This window comes from Lissotriton helveticus, chromosome 7, assembly GCF_964261635.1.
Source record: "Lissotriton helveticus chromosome 7, aLisHel1.1, whole genome shotgun sequence".
Lineage (NCBI taxonomy): Eukaryota > Metazoa > Chordata > Amphibia > Caudata > Salamandridae > Lissotriton > Lissotriton helveticus.
This window is the reverse complement of record NC_136068.1, coordinates 1,556,415,213-1,556,433,580: the sequence shown is the minus strand read 5'-3', so window position 1 is coordinate 1,556,433,580 and position 18,368 is coordinate 1,556,415,213. Positions and strand designations below refer to the sequence as shown.

General features: G+C 46.9%; 1 protein-coding gene across 2 annotated transcripts in view; it reads right to left on the bottom strand.

Moving 5' to 3' along the window:
- KMT5C (lysine methyltransferase 5C) overlaps nucleotides 1-18,368 on the bottom strand; it is a 180,759-nt gene that overhangs the window by 107,784 nt on the left and 54,607 nt on the right. For both annotated transcript variants that reach the window (XM_078655051.1, XM_078655050.1), the window contains exon 3: nucleotides 11,309-11,474. In XM_078655051.1, coding sequence (XP_078511177.1) covers nucleotides 11,309-11,474 — 166 coding nt within the window. The remainder of the gene's footprint in view (nucleotides 1-11,308; nucleotides 11,475-18,368) is intronic.

The window sequence follows — 18,368 nt, the reverse complement described above, 5'->3', positions numbered from 1 at the left end:
TAACACACACACACACACTAACACACACACACTAACACACACACACACACTAACACACACACACTAACTAACACACACACTAACTAACACACACACACACACTAACTAACACACACACTAACTAACACACACACACACCCACACACCCACACACCCACACACCCTTGTTGACTGGTTTTTGATGCACCTTTTACTGGAGTGAGCTGGGCTCCTGCAAACCAGGTCCTCAGTACCAGTTTTCTATCCCCAAAAATGTACAATTGTTCCCTCAATTAGCAAAACCTTTAGCACCCTCTATAAGTCCCTAGTAAATGGTACCCTGGTACCTAGGGCCCGAGGTACTACAGAGGGCTGTAGCACAAATTGTGCCACCCTAAGGGACACCTCACAAAGAAAATGCAGGACCGTCATTGCAGGCTGCATGCCTTGGTGCAAACAAAAGTGAAAACACGACATGTCACACATCCCTGTGTGCCAAGTCCCCCAACACTGCATGTGATATTCGTAAGTCACCTCTACTGCAGGCCTCACACCCCTAGGACAAGGTGCTGAATATTACATGCAGGAGCAGATATTACCCTGTGCTGCCCAGTCTCATTACTGCCAGTACAAATGACCAGGAAGCCATATTAGAACATGTGCTGGACACTGGTGAAGACACGTTCCCCAGCTACATGATGGCATCACCGAAAATAGGGATGTTTGGTATTGAACGACTTCAACTGCTCCAACTTGGGGAGAGGAGTTGGCCTAACGGCTAGGGCACTCGACCTCAGACCTAGGGATCTGGGTTTGAGTCTCGGTAACGAAGCCAAAAACCTCCTGTGATTCTGGGCAAATCACTTAATCTCCCTGTGCCTAAAATGAATGCTTGTCCTCATGTAACGTAACTGGTGCTATGTAAAGCGCTCTGATACCTGATTCAGTTCAGGTCTAGTTCGCGCTATATAAAACTCAAAAAAAAAAAACTGGTATATCCACACTGATGCCAGTGTCGGATTGACCAATACATGCACTCAGTGGGCACCTTAGAGATGCCCCCTAAAAACCTAGCAGTCTGTGCTGTGCTTGCCGACTGGTTTCTGTCAGCCTGCCACCCAAGACACTGTCCTGACCTCCTAGGGTGAAAGCCTTTTCTCTCAGGAGACCCAAAACAAAAGCCTGTCCAGGAAGATGGTGCAACACCCCCTTCCACAGGATGACCTACTGGGCCAGCGATCTTCAAACAAGCTGCTGCCTTTGGAATGCAAATCTGGCTCCCCTCAAAGGAGAAAAAGCCACCCCTTGTCCAGAGCCCCTTTGACACAAGGACAGGCGGGAAAATTGGCACGTTAGGTAGGCGTGTCGCCTCCAGGCCGGTACCACCCCTAAGGTGGGCTACTATGAGGTGGACAACATTTTTCAGAAGTAGCCATCTTTGGGTTACGCTCACTTCACACAGGAAGAGGTCACATAAGGGGCGTAGTGACCCCAGAGTCAGTAGCCCATTGGCTAGTGCCCCTAAAGTCAGTATTTAAGGGAGTCCGTGGCACCAGAGAAGCAGATCGTAACAAAACACAAAAGACACTTAGTGCTCCAAAAGCAGAGGACTGGAGAAAGCATCTGACTTGTCCCCAGACCTGCTGTCCTGTCTGCCGTTCTCTGTCGTACCTGCGCCAAAGAAGACTTGTCCAACAATTTGGTATAAAAATCAATCAATCATGCCATTTGTATAGCGCACTACTCACCCGGGAGGGTCTCAAGGCGCTTGGGGGGAGGGGTATGCTACTCCTAGACCACTACTTCCCTTAACTCCTGGAGATTGGTCCTGTAAGTTGATGTACTACACCTGTTTGCAGAACTTGGTCTTGCTTCCATAGGATAAAATTGCACTGTCTCCCCTCTTTGAAAAAGTAAAACGATTTTTCTGATGCCGAAACATATATAAAGATACCTGCTATTATTATAAATTGGTATAGCTCTCCTGGAGTCGTGTTGTCATTTATTAATCATTGTGTGCATTTGCAAATGTCTTGCAACTATGTGTTAAGCCAAAGGGCGCTCAACCACGCTACTCCCTAATGGAGCACTTTGGGATTGCATAGCAAGCCCCTGTCCACTAGTGAGGAAACCCCTGGACTCTTTACACAGTATATCAATTTTTTGACACATCATATAAAAAGCCAACTTCCAACATGGGACTGGCATCCATCTCTGGTGGAGGCAAAATCTTTAAATAGAGAGAGAGGGAGGAAACGTTTGCCCCTAAAATCCCGAAATGAATGGTTCCCAAATAAGTTGACGGTGACATTGTACTAAGTGGTGCACAGTCTTTGAGAGGGCATGTAGAACAAGAAGGTTACACCAGAAACACTGGGACTCTCAACTCAGGGAGCTGTTCTCAAGTAAGTGCAAGGATAGCCTCCTGACATTGAGTGAGACACAGGCTGATTCCTATGACCTCATGAAGGATACCCTGACCGAGGGCTTTGGACTCACCACTGAGGAGTACAGGATTAGGTTCAGAGGGACTAAAAAACTCAAATGAGATCTGGGTAGATTATGTGGACCTGTATTTCAAACAGTAGGTGGCTGGCTCCCCCACAGACCCATGCCCCCACCACATCTTCAACAAAGCAGACTCCGTCATAGCTCCGCACCTCCGAGACGTCATCAACTGCTCCTTCAACTCCGCTACCTTCCCAGAAGACTGGAAACACGCTGAACTCACCGCCCTTCTGAAAAAACCAACAGCAGACCCCACCGAACTCAAAAACTACCGCCCCATCTCACTTCTTCCATTCCCGGCCAAAGTCATCGAGAAAGCTGTCAACAACCAGCTCTCCGCCTTCCTCGAAGCCAACAAATCACTCGACCCCTCACAATCTGGCTTCCGAGCCAAACACAGCACTGAGACCGCACTCATCGCAGCAACAGACGACATTCGAACTCTACTGGACAATGGAGACACAGTCGCCCTCATCCTCCTCGACCTCTCTGCAGCCTTCGACACAGTCTGCCACAGCACCCTTTTACAACGCCTCAGAAACATCGGAATCCAAGGAAAGGCACTGGAATGGATCACCTCGTTCCTCACCGGAAGAACCCAGAGAGTCCGCCTCCCACCATTCAAGTCCGAGGCCTCTGAAATCATCTGCGGCGTACCACAAGGATCCTCACTCAGTCCCACCCTCTTCAACGTATACATGAGCCCCCTCGCGGCCATCGCCCGCCAACACAACCTCAACATCATCTCTTACGCGGATGACACTCAACTGATCCTATCTCTTACCAAGGACCCCAGCACCGGCAAAACTAACCTACACGAAGGAATGAAAGAAGTCTCCGAATGGATGAAACAAAGCCGTCTGAAACTGAACTCAGACAAAACAGAAGTCCTCATCTTAGGTAAATCCCCCTCTGCATGGGACGATTCCTGGTGGCCGGAAGCCCTCGGAAATGCACCCATCCCGACAGACCACGCACGGAACCTTGGCGTCATCCTGGATTCTTCACTCTCAATGAACAGACAAGTCAACGCCGTATCCTCTTCCTGCTTTAACATTCTTCGCATGCTCAGAAAAACATTTCGCTGGATCCCCTCCGAAACAAGGAAAACAGTCACCCACGCTCTAGTCACGAGCCGACTGGACTACGGAAACACCCTCTACGCAGGTACCACCGCTAAACTCCAGAAGAAACTACAACGAATCCAAAACGCCTCAGCCAGGCTCATATTAGACATCCCACGCAACGAACACATCTCTGGTCACCTTAAAGACCTCCACTGGCTACCCGTCAATAAGAGGATTACTTTCCGACTGCTTACCCACGCACACAAATCACTCTACGACATCGGACCAGATTGCCTCAACTCTCGACTGTCCTTCTACTCCCCCTCCCGCCAACTTCGCTCTTCCAGCCAAGCCTTCGCCACTGTACCTCGCATCAACAAGACCACCATGGGAGGCAGATCCTTCTCATACCTGGCTGCCAAAACATGGAATTCACTCCCCACTTACCTTCGCCTCACCCAGAATCACCTAGCGTTCAGAAAGCAGCTTAAAACGTGGATATTTGACAAATAATCCACCTCCCCTTCCTAAGCGCCTTGAAACCCTCTGGGTATGTAGTGCGCTATATAAATGTTATGACTTGACTTGACTTGACTTGGCTAAAAGGTAACAATGTTCAGGACTATGAAGGGCTCTACAATTTGATCACGAAGGAGCACATATTACCATAATGTACATGAGAAAAGTTACATCAGCATCTAGTAGACACATTACTTTTTAGTCCCAGTGAGATGGCTAAGAAAGCTGATAAATGGGTTAGCACTGGAATTCCCAAAAAGCAACAGGCGGAGATTACAAGAAAGGGGGGTTCAGGTCCACAAAAAGGAAATGGAGGTGACAAGCCCTCCAAAGAATTTCCTTCAGAGACTCTGGCCCCAAAGAACATAGATAACACATCCCACCCCACGTATAGTAGCAAAAAGAGTAGTGGGGACCCCGAGCTAAAAAAAGTCAAGGACTGTAGCCCCTGCTTTGATTGTCAGCAGGTTGGGCACTATAGATGGGACACAGTTTGTACCAAGAAAAGGGTTCACACTGGGGTTGCCAGTGTAGCCTTTGAGGATTGTTTTTCAGACAAGGACATCCTTGTAGCTTTTAACAGGGAAATCGGGCCTGAATATGAGCGGTCGATTCCAGAAGGAAGCCGACACTTCCATCCCAATGAGGAGAATGGAATCCTCAGGCCAGTATAGCCCAGCTGAGACTAGAAGAGTAAGGCCAGGGGAAGTACTGTTAGGCCTGTGGCTTTAATACCCCTAGAAATAGCTGGGTCCCTTAGTTAGAGTAGGGTGGTAGTCAGTACAAGTCCCACCCCTCCCCCTCCCCCTCCCCCTCCCCTTGATTGGCTCCTTGGAAACGGCCTCCAAGAGGTTGGTCAGAGCCCAAAAGAGGAACTGATCCAGTTCCAGACCTCCCCTACAGATTTTGGAGGTGCTGAACCTACTCAGAGAACAAGTAGGCCCCAAATTAAGAGAAGGAGAAGGTGCAGGAGCAACTTTTACCCAAAGTTCCAATGAGGCAAGGAGATCCTCCTCCAGCAGAAGAGACTCCACAGTTGGCACTGGTGAAGCCCAACCTACCCAGGAGGTTCTGACTAGTCAGGCAGCTGTTAAGCATGAGATGGTGGCTCCACAGCTAACAGAAGAGAGAGTGGATGAAGGGTATTTGCTACAAGATGCAGTAACCGCCCATTCAAAAACAGGCCCCTTGAATCCAAAGGAACTTGTAAGTTCGCTCCTTCACATGCCAGTGAAGAGCTACAGGTGTGATTCTGGGCAGTGACCGCTGTCAGTAGCCTCTGCTGGATGCTAGCTCTTATGGCTGCACTGTCCTTGACCTGGTGGCCTGACCCCATGTCAAACAGCAAGTTAGGTCCCCTGACCCTGTTTGTCATGATGGGGTTACTCCAGCTATAGAGAACCTCTTTGGGTAAGCTGTGGGTTACCCTGGCAAAGAGGAAGTTAGCAGAAGTAGCTACCACTAACCTAAAGGAAAGGAGAAAAGTTCAAACAGATCTAGTGCATCTTAAAATGGGTCCGGGTACTGGTTGGATAAGTCATCTGCACAGAGGCTGTGACCTGGACAGGAGGATGTGAGGAGGAGTAGGCCATGCAACAGTGTAGCCGGTTTCCTCAATCTCTTCCTCGCCTGACAGACTAGGAAGACTCTCCCAGGTTGTGGTGAAGTCTCCTGGCCTGTTGGGTTGGGGTGGGGTGGGGGTGGGGGTGGGAGGATGGAATTGTGTAGGAAAGTGGGCTTTTGTTGCAGTTGTCTCCCCACTTTTTGTCTAATTTTTAGCGATTTTCAACTCTAAAAGTGCACTGAAGCCTTCTAACCAGACCTCGGTGCCAGTGCTTCTTCCCTAAAACAAGGTGAATCATTTGTGGAGATTCTTCGGGAGAGATGTGATGAGCAACATTTGGGAGAGGTCGAGGATGAGTCTGGATGCGGAGTTCTGAATGGTCTGTAGTGTCTTCAGTATGTGTGTGGTAATTGCTGTGTAGAAAGTGCATTGCCGTACTCCAAACACCTACCAATCCCATTCCTCTCTCCCCTGACATAACAACTCCCACCCACAACCCCTCTAACCTAGATCAGCACCAGAGCGACAAGCACAACGACAAATCCAACCCTTTGTCCCCTCCCACTCTCAGTCCCCACTATCTCCCACTAATTAACCAAGCAGAGCACACCACACCTTTTATGATAACTCCCCCTCGCCACGACAGAACCATCCCCATCCCCATCTCCCCCCCCCAATCTAAGCCCTCACTACCCTTCAGGCTCCCCCATCACCACCAACATACACTCCACTTCCACCCCGCCCTCTCCGCCCGCTACCAATGCCCTCCTATACGCCACCAACCTCCTCCGCACCTCATCCACTCCCATCGCCCCCATACCCTCTCTCCTCCCTAACACCACCCCGTACGCCGACACCACGGAGCCCTACGTGAACACCAACCCATGCCCCCACTCGCGCGATAATCCCCTGGGCAGCCACTCTCCCATGACTCCCAGCACTCACACTTATCCCTCGCTGGACATGATTATGTCCTCCCTCCTCCAGCTCAAAGAAGACATTCACAACATCAAGGAAGACATTCACACCATCAAAGAGCTACTCATCACACCCTCCAGACATCTCACTCACCACCACCCCCCCTCTCAACTTGCCCTACACCCGTCCCGATGACGCCTCCAAGACACATCCATCACACAGGACCGCGATCCACGCCTACTATCGCAACAACCGCACCCGTCGCCCACACTGGACAGCGATCCCTGCCCACAACCGCAACAACCGCCCCCGTCGCACATGTAACCCTCTTTCGGATCTCGACACTCTCACCCTTCTACGCTCCTACGACACAGCTGCCCTAAACCACCAAACCGCCTCGCACCGCCCCATTCCCTCGATACACTCAAATCCCTGTAGACCCTCCACGCTAAACAACAGAATATCCGTCTCGAATAACCTTAGAAAAGTCCCCCTCTCTCTAGCACCCTCTACCTCCCCTAACACACCCCTTCTCAAATGCACTCTCTTAAACTGCAGATCGGCCTCTAGACACTCCTCCGCCATCGCCGACCTAATCCTAACATTGGACCTTGACCTAATTATCTTGACTGAAACCTGGCTAACCGAATCCTCTACACCTATAATGGACATTCTGGTTCCCCCCAACTACCACATCATTAGGCTTGACAGGTCTGGCAAGGTAGGTGGTGGAATCGCATGCATATACAGGAACAACCTTTCTGTTCTGAAAGTCTCCACATCGTCCCTACCCTCCCCAACTTCCCACGAATAAATTTGCTTTGATATTATCTCTGAGGGCAAACCGATATGTTCTCTTCACGGCATTTATCACCCACCCCGAGACAACCTCTCTTTTGTCCAACAAATCATGGACATGATTTCAACCAACTCCGGACGACAGCTCACACAAATATACCTTGGTGACTTCAACCTCCACTGGAACGATCTCAATGATGCGGTGGTAAATAGCCTTAAAAACTTCCTCGACGCCCTAGATCTCACCCAAATATGCAACAGCCCGACCCACGAGAAAGGCTCTATCCTCGACCTTATCATTGCCAAAGAGGACGCTATCCAACTTGAGTCTATCCAACCATGTGACTGGTCAGACCATCATATTGTCACATTCTTCATCAATGAAAAAGTCAAACTCAACACGGGGCAATCCTCCAGACCTAAAGTATGGAAAAGAGATCTGAAAAAACTCAACCCATACTCCCTACCCCCAAACAGCCGCGACCTCCTGCTCCCTCCTACGGACGCTACAGATGTCCAATCCTTGACGGACCACTATCTCAACGCCATGACCTCAATAATTAATGAGGCTGCCCCTATGCAGCTAAAAAGAGTCTCCGCTAAAATCTCCAATCCATGGTACGACGGGAGTCTCAATGAAGATAGACGAGCCATGCGAATGGCAGAGCGCACCTGGAGAACAGCTCCCTCTGCACTGCACCTGAAACTCCTGAGGAAAAAGAGAAACGCCTACTTTAGGAAAATAAAGCACTCAAAAGCAAACTTCTTCAGCCTCCAGCTCGACCAAGCAAAAAACCGCCCAAGAAAACTGTTTGAGCTAATCAGAACACAAGTCAAGGAACATCCTCAACCTCTAAGTACTTTATGCGAATCACCCTCCTGTGAAGACTTCGCCGCTTTCTTTTCCCAAAAAACTGACAAAATAAAGAGTGATCTCCGCACTGACGCAAGCCTCTTCGCCACACCCAACTGCATAACACCCACCGAACCAAAAAACAATGCTACTTGGTCCTCCTTTGACACCTACTCCGAAGAAGAAATAGGCAAACTGCTCAGCTCCTTGAAACCTTCCAATCACCTCACGGATCCCCTCCCTGCTAACGCTGTCAAAGATTTCACCCCACTACTCCTTCCACTCTGGACCAAAATTATCAACAGCTCGCTCCAACAAGGAACCATCCCAGACTCCCTCAAAGTTGGACAAGTCACTCCTTTACTAAAGAAACCTACCGCCGACCCATCCGACCTAAACAACTACCGTCCCATCACAAATATTCCCACTCTCGCCAAACTATTGGAAAAATGCGCACAACTACAACTGACTAAACACATTGATCAGTTTGATCTCCTCAACCCTCATCAATCAGGCTTCCGAGCAGGACACAGTACTGAAACTGCTATGACTCACATAATTGACAACCCTCTTCAAATCCTAGATCAAAATGATACTTGCCTCCTCATCCTTCTTGATCTCTCTTCAGCATTCGACACTGTTAAACATGAGAATTTACTCGAACTTTTGAACACAAGAATGGGTATATCTGGGACTGTTCTCAAGTGGTTCACCTCCTTTTTACACAACAGGTCGCAGAAATTCAAGAGTAACAACCAGATGTCCTCGCCAATACCTGTTTCGTTAGGAGTCCTCCAAGGATCCTCCCTATCACCAACTTTGTTCAACCTAGTTATGGAACCTCTCACCACCTTGCTACAAGCATCCAATGTACTTTTTCACATGTACGCAGATGACACCCAACTATATCTCAAATTACAATCCCCCAATGACATTTTACTCCTGAATTCAACGATCAGAAACACCCAATCCTGGCTTGCCGACAATCATCTCAAACTCAATGCTCTGAAAACAGAGTTCCTTCTGATCTCACCTCCCGCGAAGATCTCTACCACTCAAACCTGGCTTAAACAGCTAACTGCACTCAATGTCCAACCCACCATAGTGGATTCAGCTAAATCTCTAGGCATAACTCTCGACTCCAATCTCAACATGCAGCATCATATCAGCAAGGCTACTAAGGGAGCGAACTTCCAAATCAATACCCTGAGGAAACTTAAACCCTTTCTGCCAGCCAAAGACTTCCAAACTGCAGTACAAGCACTAGTAATCCCACGAATTGAATACGGCAGCATCGCCCTCTGCGGTCTCCCGCTAACGACTACTGCACCCTTAAGAGCTTCTCTAAACGCTGCAGCGAGACTCATCACTGGGTCAAAAAAACACTCGCATATCTCCCCTGACTTGAAATCCTTGAACTGGCTGCCTTTTGAAGCCAGAATACATCTGAAAATAGCCTGCATGACATACAAGGCTGTACACCTGAGCTCTCCCGGATACCTCACTCAGAAGCTGTCAATCTCTGGCGGCTCTAGAAACACTAGAGGCACAATCAATCTTCAGCGAAAACCTCGAAGATTCCGGAAGGAAAAAACTTATAAACGCTCTCGCAGGAATGGCACCCAGGATTTGGAACTCACTCCCTCCTGAAACCAGGCTCATCTCCTCCTTCACACTCTTTAAGAAAGAAGTAAAAGCTATTCTCATGGCCAAATACATCTGACCTATTAATGTGGATCTGTAAAGACTCTGCACTGATCTGTATTATTCCGCTCGATCCCTACGATTAGGTGTTTTACCTGTCTTTTTGTCTTACCTGACTATCTATGCACTCATGTATTTGTAATATTTGCATTATTGTTGTACCTGTACTATTTTACTCCCTAATGACCTGCTTTTCACTCTCTTGTTGGTATTCACTGCATTGTAAAGCGCTCTGATATCTGCAAAGATCTTGTTCGCGCTATATAAAACTTTCAAAATAAATAAATAAAATAAATAAAATAAGCGGCTGGTGATGAGCGTTTGAGTGACAGAGTCTGTTGGAGACCGGGAGCCACTAGAAGATATTTTTGAGCATGTGCAGAGTGAAGAAGCAGGCGGAGGAGACTACATTGAGCTGGTTCGTCATGGTGAGTTTGCTGTCCAAGAGGATGCAGAGGTTCTGGGTGTCGTCCGAGGATGTAGGAGAGGGTCCCAGTTCAGCAGGCCACCAGGTATCGTTCCACAGGGAGGAGTTGTTCCAGAAGATCAGTACTTCCGTCTTGTCTGTATTGAGCTTGAGATAGCGGATTTGCATCCAGCTGGCCATTCACAAGTGGATGTTGGCCCTTGTCTTCAGTTAGTTCTTCACATAGAGAGAGGCTGAGCTGGATGTCGAATGTGTAGGAGATAATGTTCAGTCCACGCTTTCTGAAGATGTTGGTCGGTGCAGGGGGGGATATTGTAGGTATCGAACAGAAGGAGGAACCTTGATGGACTGCACAAATGTGCTTGGGCTCTGAGGTGAATGATGGAAGACGGACCATCGGTGTTCTTCCGGTGGGAAAAGATGCAATACATTTATGGGTGTCCTCTTCGATTCTGATGTGATGAAGCCTCTAGATCAGAGTATGATGGGACACAGTGTGGAAGGCCACTGAGAGGTCGAGGAGGATCAGGGCAGAAAATTCTCCCCTGGTCTATGAGGGCTCTGATGTCAGTGGCTGCGATCAAGGCGGTTGTGGTTTCGCGGAACCCGATTGGGATGCGTGCAGAAGTCCATTGATCTCGAGGTATTCCGTGAGTTGGTGGTTGATGGCCTTTTCGAGGACTTTGGAGGGAAAAGGAAGCAGGGTGTAGGTGGGGTCAGCTTCTTGAGAAGGCATTTGACTTCTGCATGTTTTCCACTCGCCTGGGAAGACTGCAGAGGTGATGGATGTGTTAAAGATCCCCCAAAAAAATCTGACCCAAATAGCGCGAGGTTGATTGAATCAGAAGGTAAAGGAGTACAAACTAATACCATTATAATGAGCTGAATAACAGACAATTCATAATAAGGACAACTCTGGAAAACACTACAGGTTGAGCACAACAGAACAAACTGTGATGGGCAGGTCTTACGTGTGCCTTGAGGGTGGCCTCCTGCTGCCTGCTACGGTTCAGAAAGTACTGGCAAGCCCACTCTCCCATGGTCAGTGCTCGATAGGCTTCCTCCAGGTCCCGCCGCTTCAGGAATGTCTGCAGTGCCTCCTTCAGGTGCTGCTGTCTTCTTATAGGTGGCACAGTGCTGTGAGAGCAAAAGAACCAAAGAGTAAGGTGCTATTGGGGAAATAAACTGTGCAGTAACATCAAAAGGGATAACTGCTTTAGGGCAACCGAGCTCACAAGTGAGGGAGATTGTAGCTTTGTTGCCACACAATCACTTCCCAACACCTAGATTTGGAACATATATCTGTAATTTCATTTGCCTGTGTAACTTTCATTTCAAAGTTTCCAGCGTTGGAACAAAATGAATTGGAGACCCAACTTGAAATGTTTTAGTAGATTTTCTTCAGCTAGAAAATACAGTTCTGCACTGCTCAACTCTGGATCCGCTTCTTACATGGCTATTAATAAACATGATCTCATGATGCTAATCTTTCTCCTTCTAACCATTAATGAGACGGGATTTATTAACTCTCAGACCACAATGGGATCACACTCCATACCGCCAAAAACAGCCGTCTTTATAGCAATGTCTAGGAAGAGCAATGGGGAAGGACTTGCATTTGTGATTACAGTCTCCTGCATGGAGGCCAAAGGCCACATCAGGTTCAAACGCATAACCACTTCTACGAATTTCTATGGCTATAGTCCTTATACTGCTATTCAGTTTCACACACACCAGGGATGTGGAATTCCCATAGCCCAACTCCCAGGACATATTGTTTGGGGTCAAGGGCAACAAGTTTTTATGTGTATTTTGTCCTTGGGACAAGTAGGCCCAACCCCCTGCAGCACAAACTAGTTTGCTAGTTTGCAGTACCACATTATGGATCAGGAAGGGCAGTGTCTCCAGTTAAGGTAATAATTGTGTCCATATGTTAATGCTGTTCAAACTTGTATCTATGGTTTATTAATTGAAAGCCTTTATTATTAGGGTGAGCACCCTAAGTAAACGTTGTAAGCTCTGACTGCCCTTCTGACAGTGGTTAAAGTATAAAAGTATCAGGGCTCGAAAAATCGAAAAAATGGTACTAGTCCTGCAGGACTAGTACCTTGAAAATGTACTCGACCTAACTGCAACCTACTTGACCTCTGTCTGTGAAAGCAGAGCAAATGTGACAAGATAACAAGATTTACAGGCATCTTTATTGCTCATTAACTTTGTGAGCAATAAAAATGCCTTTAAATCTTGTTATCTTGTCACATTTGCTCCGTTTTCACAGACAGAGGACAAAAGTTGGTTTGTTTTCCTACTCGCCAGAAAGGGTGAGTAGGACCTAAAAACAGCTCGACTTGTTAAATTGAGCTTGACTATGCGAGCGGTCGAGTGGAATTTTCGAGCCCTGAGTATGTACACACGTTTTCAAAGTTTAGTAATATGAGGCTATGTACAATGCTCCCACAATGCTCTCGGATTTGAAGCAAATATTTGCAGAAGCTTGAAAGCAAGACTGATGATTGCTCTCAAAATAAAATGTTCATAAAATAATAAAAGCAAAAAAAAAAAAACGCTTTCGCTTTCATTTAGTAACGTGTTGGGGCATGCTAGTATTTCAGTAATCAGTTTCAAAAAGATACTGGGAACCAAAAATAAACAAGCATTGGCAAAGCCAGTAGGTCTGAAATTGGTGGTCAGCTTTTTAGTTTTGTCAAATTGTGACTTGTTTTGGCATGGTTTTGTAAACCCTTATTGGTGTGGGAGCTGCCAGGCCTTCAGTATTATAACAAACATTGGCAAAAGTTGTTTTTGGTCTCAAAAAGCACACACTGCCACAATTAATGCCACTTAACCAAACTACTTTGTGTGCCGATATGCTCCTTCTGAAAGAGCATAATGCTGTCCCTCACAGCCAGATGATACAGAAAGAACAGAATTTGAATAAACTCAAAAGGTCACGGTCAACGCCAGACCAAATCAGAGTCCCAATTATTAAAGAAAGTCTCAAAAGTGCACCCAGGGTAGATGTTCTTGCATTAAGTGCAAATATACGGCTTTTGTGAATTCCCAAGAATTTACAGAAGTAGGTCATGTGGGGTGAAACACCGAAACCGATCCTAGGATGCTTGATTCCAGTCCAGGGAGGACCTGGCCTGACAGTTCGGACTAGACTGTTCCCATTGGGCTCAGGGTCTAGACTGATTTGCATATGGCTGGGTTCGAACTGGAATGGGTTGGGGAGCAAAATAAAAATGGATTTAGGCACAGATCTCTGTACTGGGGTGAATGCATGACATTATTCCGCATTCTGTCCATCAATTGTTCTTTTTGCAGAAGGCTTACGTCTGCCATTGTCAGGAGTAAATTACCAATATTTCTCAGTATGGTAACAGATCAGAGAAGAGTTGTTGAAAACCACTAAAATATGCAAGTTAATAGGTTTTCACAAACTCAAAAGAGCATTCTAACCCTAGAACTATTGCTTACCACTACCTTCAGCCCCAGTATGTAGATCTGCTGAATCGTGGCAACATAATTTATTTATTTATTTAGTGTATTTATAGAGCGCAGTCCTGTCACCCAGAGGGCATCCTGGCGCTTGAACTAGAGCAGTAATTTACAACAAGGGGTGGTGATGGACAGAGTATCTGAATTAAGCAGAGTACTCTCACCCAGTCAAGAGATCAGGGCTAGATCCAACACCGTTTTTTAGCTCATTGCACCATCCCAGTTTCAGAACCTGGCTGTATGCAAATTAGTCTGTCCCTGGCCCAGTGCATTATGGGAACAGGGCAGACCAGACTACAAAAGCCAATTCTTACACTGGGAAGGAAACAAGCTTCCGGGGACCGGTTTCTGCCATTTCAGGCGTCTTCGGCCCGGCTTGCTTGAATCCTGATGGTGCAATTCACTTACACAGCAGTTTTAGGGAACAAATGCGTTTTAGCGCTTTCCTGAACGGAAGATAGTCACTGTGGCTTCTCAAGGAGAGTGGCAGGGAATTCCAAAATTTGGCCGCTGCCACACTAAATGAGCGGCCACCCATCCTGACTCTCTGAAACCACGGGACTACCAGCAAATGCGCCGAAGAGGAACGGAGAAGTCGCGGGGCAGAGTACCAGGTGAACATATTCTGCAGAGGTATCGGGCCCAGATGATGTACTGCTTTAAACACCAAGCAAGCGGCTTTGTACATCACTCTCAGATGTACCGGGAGCCAGTGTAGCTCTCTCAAAGCCAGGGTAGAAGAGCTAGACCTAGGACGTGAGAGAGACAACTTAGCGGCCATGTTCTGCACTCGTTGTAACTATGTTGTTGCATGTGTTCAAACACTACTATGGTATGAACCCTGGCATAATCAGCAAGGCTATATTAGCGCTCTTATATAATGAGATTGCTGCCATAATTTGATGCCGCACTACATGTCACCAAAGGGACTTTGTTACAGGACAAGTAGATTTATGAAGCAACAAGCCCCATGGACCAGTAGATATTTTATTAAATTTCACACCCCTGAAGCACGGATCACAAATTTCTTTATCTGGTCTATTTCCAGCTCTTACATGGAAGGGGTCACTGATGACATGGACTGACCAGTCTTCAACAGGAGCACCCCAAAGACAGCCACAACATACGGTGTTCTCAGTGAATACCAATGTATATATCAAGACTGGTAGCCGATCTATTGGCAAGACTATTCCTTGAAAACATGGTAAAATGATTTATAGGTCTCGCTAGAGTCAGCGCATGCACTGGGAAAACAGATCAGGCAGACTGAGTTCACCAGGTCCACCCCTCCCCCTTTTCATGCAAGCGCCAAACGCGCGCTTTTTTTATTTTTTTATTTTTTTTCTCCCTCCCTCCCAGGCGTGAACCGCTTTCCTCACGCACTGTCACCAGGAGCATCCCCATAACAACGGGGAGCCACTTCCTCTGCCCCCTCCCGGGAGCAGACTTGTGCTAATTAACAGGGCCCCAGGCAGGCCACAGCCAGAGGTGTCAGCGCCCCAGGGTGGGGCGTGTGTCAGGGGGCACGGGCTGGTGCTGTGGGTTCACCGCGCCGTGTGACTGGGCCGTCTAGGGCTCGGTGCCACGGAGGATCCAGTGCCCTGCACACGGCCGAGTGCAGTGGTGCAACCAGTGCGTCATCATGGGCCCTAGTGCAAGGAAGGAATGAACTCCTGACGGCTGTTTCAATGGTGACATACAACAATAATCAGAGTTGGTTGGGCCCCGGTGCAGCTTCACCAGCTGCGCCAATGAAAGCTATGCTCCTGGCCTTGTGAACGGTGATTATCTACTGGGGGAAACGTGCTATCTGCACATAGGCATCGCACTAGCTTCCTTGACCCTGTGATATGTGCAGGGTCTCTGGAATTATGCGTGGAGGTTGGGGTTCGTTAATTATTCGGGATTGCTGAGTAAATTATACGGCATGAAAATGCAAAATCTGCTGCGTAATATGACACCATTTGTGATAATATTACTTCATTATTTTGACATTTTAAATCTTGTTAACACTGTCTGGGCATTGGTTTGCACAACTTTAGAACCAATATAAAACCCAAATATAGCAATAAGCAACAGTACTGTCTGGTACTGAGTACCAGCACTTTTTTATTTTGAGAGGGAGAGTACCGGCACTTCTAAGAAACACAAAGGTACTCTGTTACAGGGTACCTGCACTTCTATTTTCCCATTTCAAGCTCTGATGATGGTGACCAGTCAACCCTTGCAAAGGGCCTTTCCCAGCAAAGCTACAGGTGTTGTTGCATTTTTTGTAACTTTTGAACGGTTCGAGCTACAGACAATAAATCTTTTGCAATAACATCTGCAGATTATGCAGCAGATGGTGGAGTTTGCGGCAAATACTGCAAATCTCTAATTATGAGGGGGAAAATCCACAGCCGCATAATTTCAGTGGCCCTGGTTATGTGTGACGCCTTTAACTGGTCCCAGCTCTACAGCCAAAAGCACATTGACTTACGTATGCAAATCCCAGAAGAAAAAAAGATGCACACAGTACTAATCCCTGGCACGCACAGCTTGAAATGGCAAAGCACTTGAAATGGCAAAGCACTAAAAAAAATATGGCCAGGCTACTCTTTAGTGCAGGAATTATCCTAATAACATGAATCCACACAAATGCTTTCAGCTCCAGAGCTTTCTGGCACATGTAAGAAAGATTGAATTATGTCAGAGTAGTGTGGCATTTGTGCCAACTAGCCCCATGGCAGGAGGGTCACATTAGCCCGCTTATGTTTTCTTAAGGCACAGTGGCATAGCAAGGACAACAGTCCTTAAAGCAAGCAAGGAAACAGCCCCCCCCCTCCCCGACTCCCAGTTTAGGCAGTAATTAAAAAATGCTACGAATGGAATCGAGTGGGCCTCCTGGACATCAGAGCCCTGGTGCCACTGCACCTGCTGCATTATTGATTGCCACCCCCCTGCTCGGGCCCAGTATTTTGAATGCTTAAAGTTATGGGCACCTGCATACAATAATGAACAAGGCCTGGCAACAACAGTGCCAATTCAAAAATACCGCAGCATTTGACTGACACACTTGTCATGGCAGCCATGATGCTGGAGGTAGTTTCTTCCATAGCAAAGCTCTCAAGATTCCCAGGTCCATTCATGAGGAATGAATGAATGAATGAATTAATGAATGAATAAAAAACTTTATTTGTGGTTACTCAAAACCATTAAATAAGACACCACGCAACAATAAAACATTAATTGTCAAGCCAAGGGAAAGGGGGAAAACTTAAAAGTAAGTGAAAGCATAACTATAATTAAAAACTTGGTTTGTTAGTCCATTTCTACCAGTCTCGAAGGCTTAAGAATCATTGTTCCAGGATGGTGACCTATCTATGTAGGATCATCAGTTTCTGGCGTGCTTGTTGGATGAATTAACTGAACACAGCCATGTCCTTCACTGTTTCCATTGTGAATAGATGGTAGACGGCCTCCTTTATAGATTTAATTCTGTGTCTAAGTAAAATTGGCTTTAAGTAAAGGTTGCGCTCAAAAGACAACCCCGGGCAGCAAAATAGGATATGTGCGAAACTCTGTTTATATTTGCATAGGCGGCACTCCGACTGCCTTGTCGCAGGTAACCTTGTGGGATAAAGGTCTTTAAGGGGGAGAGGATGTAATCTAAGCGCTAAGATCCTATTTACTGCTTGTTTGCCCACTGCTTGCGTAAGATGGGGTTTCGAAGTCTGTACTGTCTGCGGGAGTGTTAGGGACTCATGGAAGCCATTTGCTTCCAATGCTTCCAAGTAAGTTGAGCGCGAGCAAAGCCGAACCTGTCTTTTTGTCGCACTTTTAATGGCAGCGTATTTAATTAAATCAGGGTCCCAATTATCCACTGAAAAATTCAAGTCTTCTTTGGCGGAGCGAAGCTGTTTGACCATGGATTTCCTGCTTCCAGAAAAATGTTCTTAATAATAGATTTCAGGGAGTTCTCTGGTGCCACTGTGGTGAGGTAAAAGTATTTGTTCATTAGGGCCAGTTCTTCTAATTTTTGTTGTCTCAGCCATTCATGAGGAGCTGGTCCTGTATAGGTTATGGCTTTGCGTGCAATGATTCGCAGCTCTGATTTTATAACCGAATAAACAGGACTATATTCTCCAAAATGCAAAGCGAAACATCTGGCTGTGGCTTTGCATGATGGGACTCGCATCTCTGGTTTAATAACTATCTGATTTGAGATTCACAATGAGTTCAAGCAATGATAAAATCAATTTCCTTGACGTGTGGATTTAGAACAGCGAGGGACACCTGGAGGTTAATCTTTACACTAAGCCTACTGATCGGAATACTCTTTTAGAATTCAGTAGTGGCCACCCCAGGAGTCTTAAAGAAAACTTGCCCTATGGGCAATTTTTTGCGTATTCGTCGCAATTGTTCCAACAAATGCGACTATTTTGATAATGCGGAAATTCTAATGAATAAACTCTGCAATAGAGGATACCCCAGGAAGTTAGTTAGAACAGCACTTAAACGTGCTTGGTACACAACTCGGGAAAGTTTGTT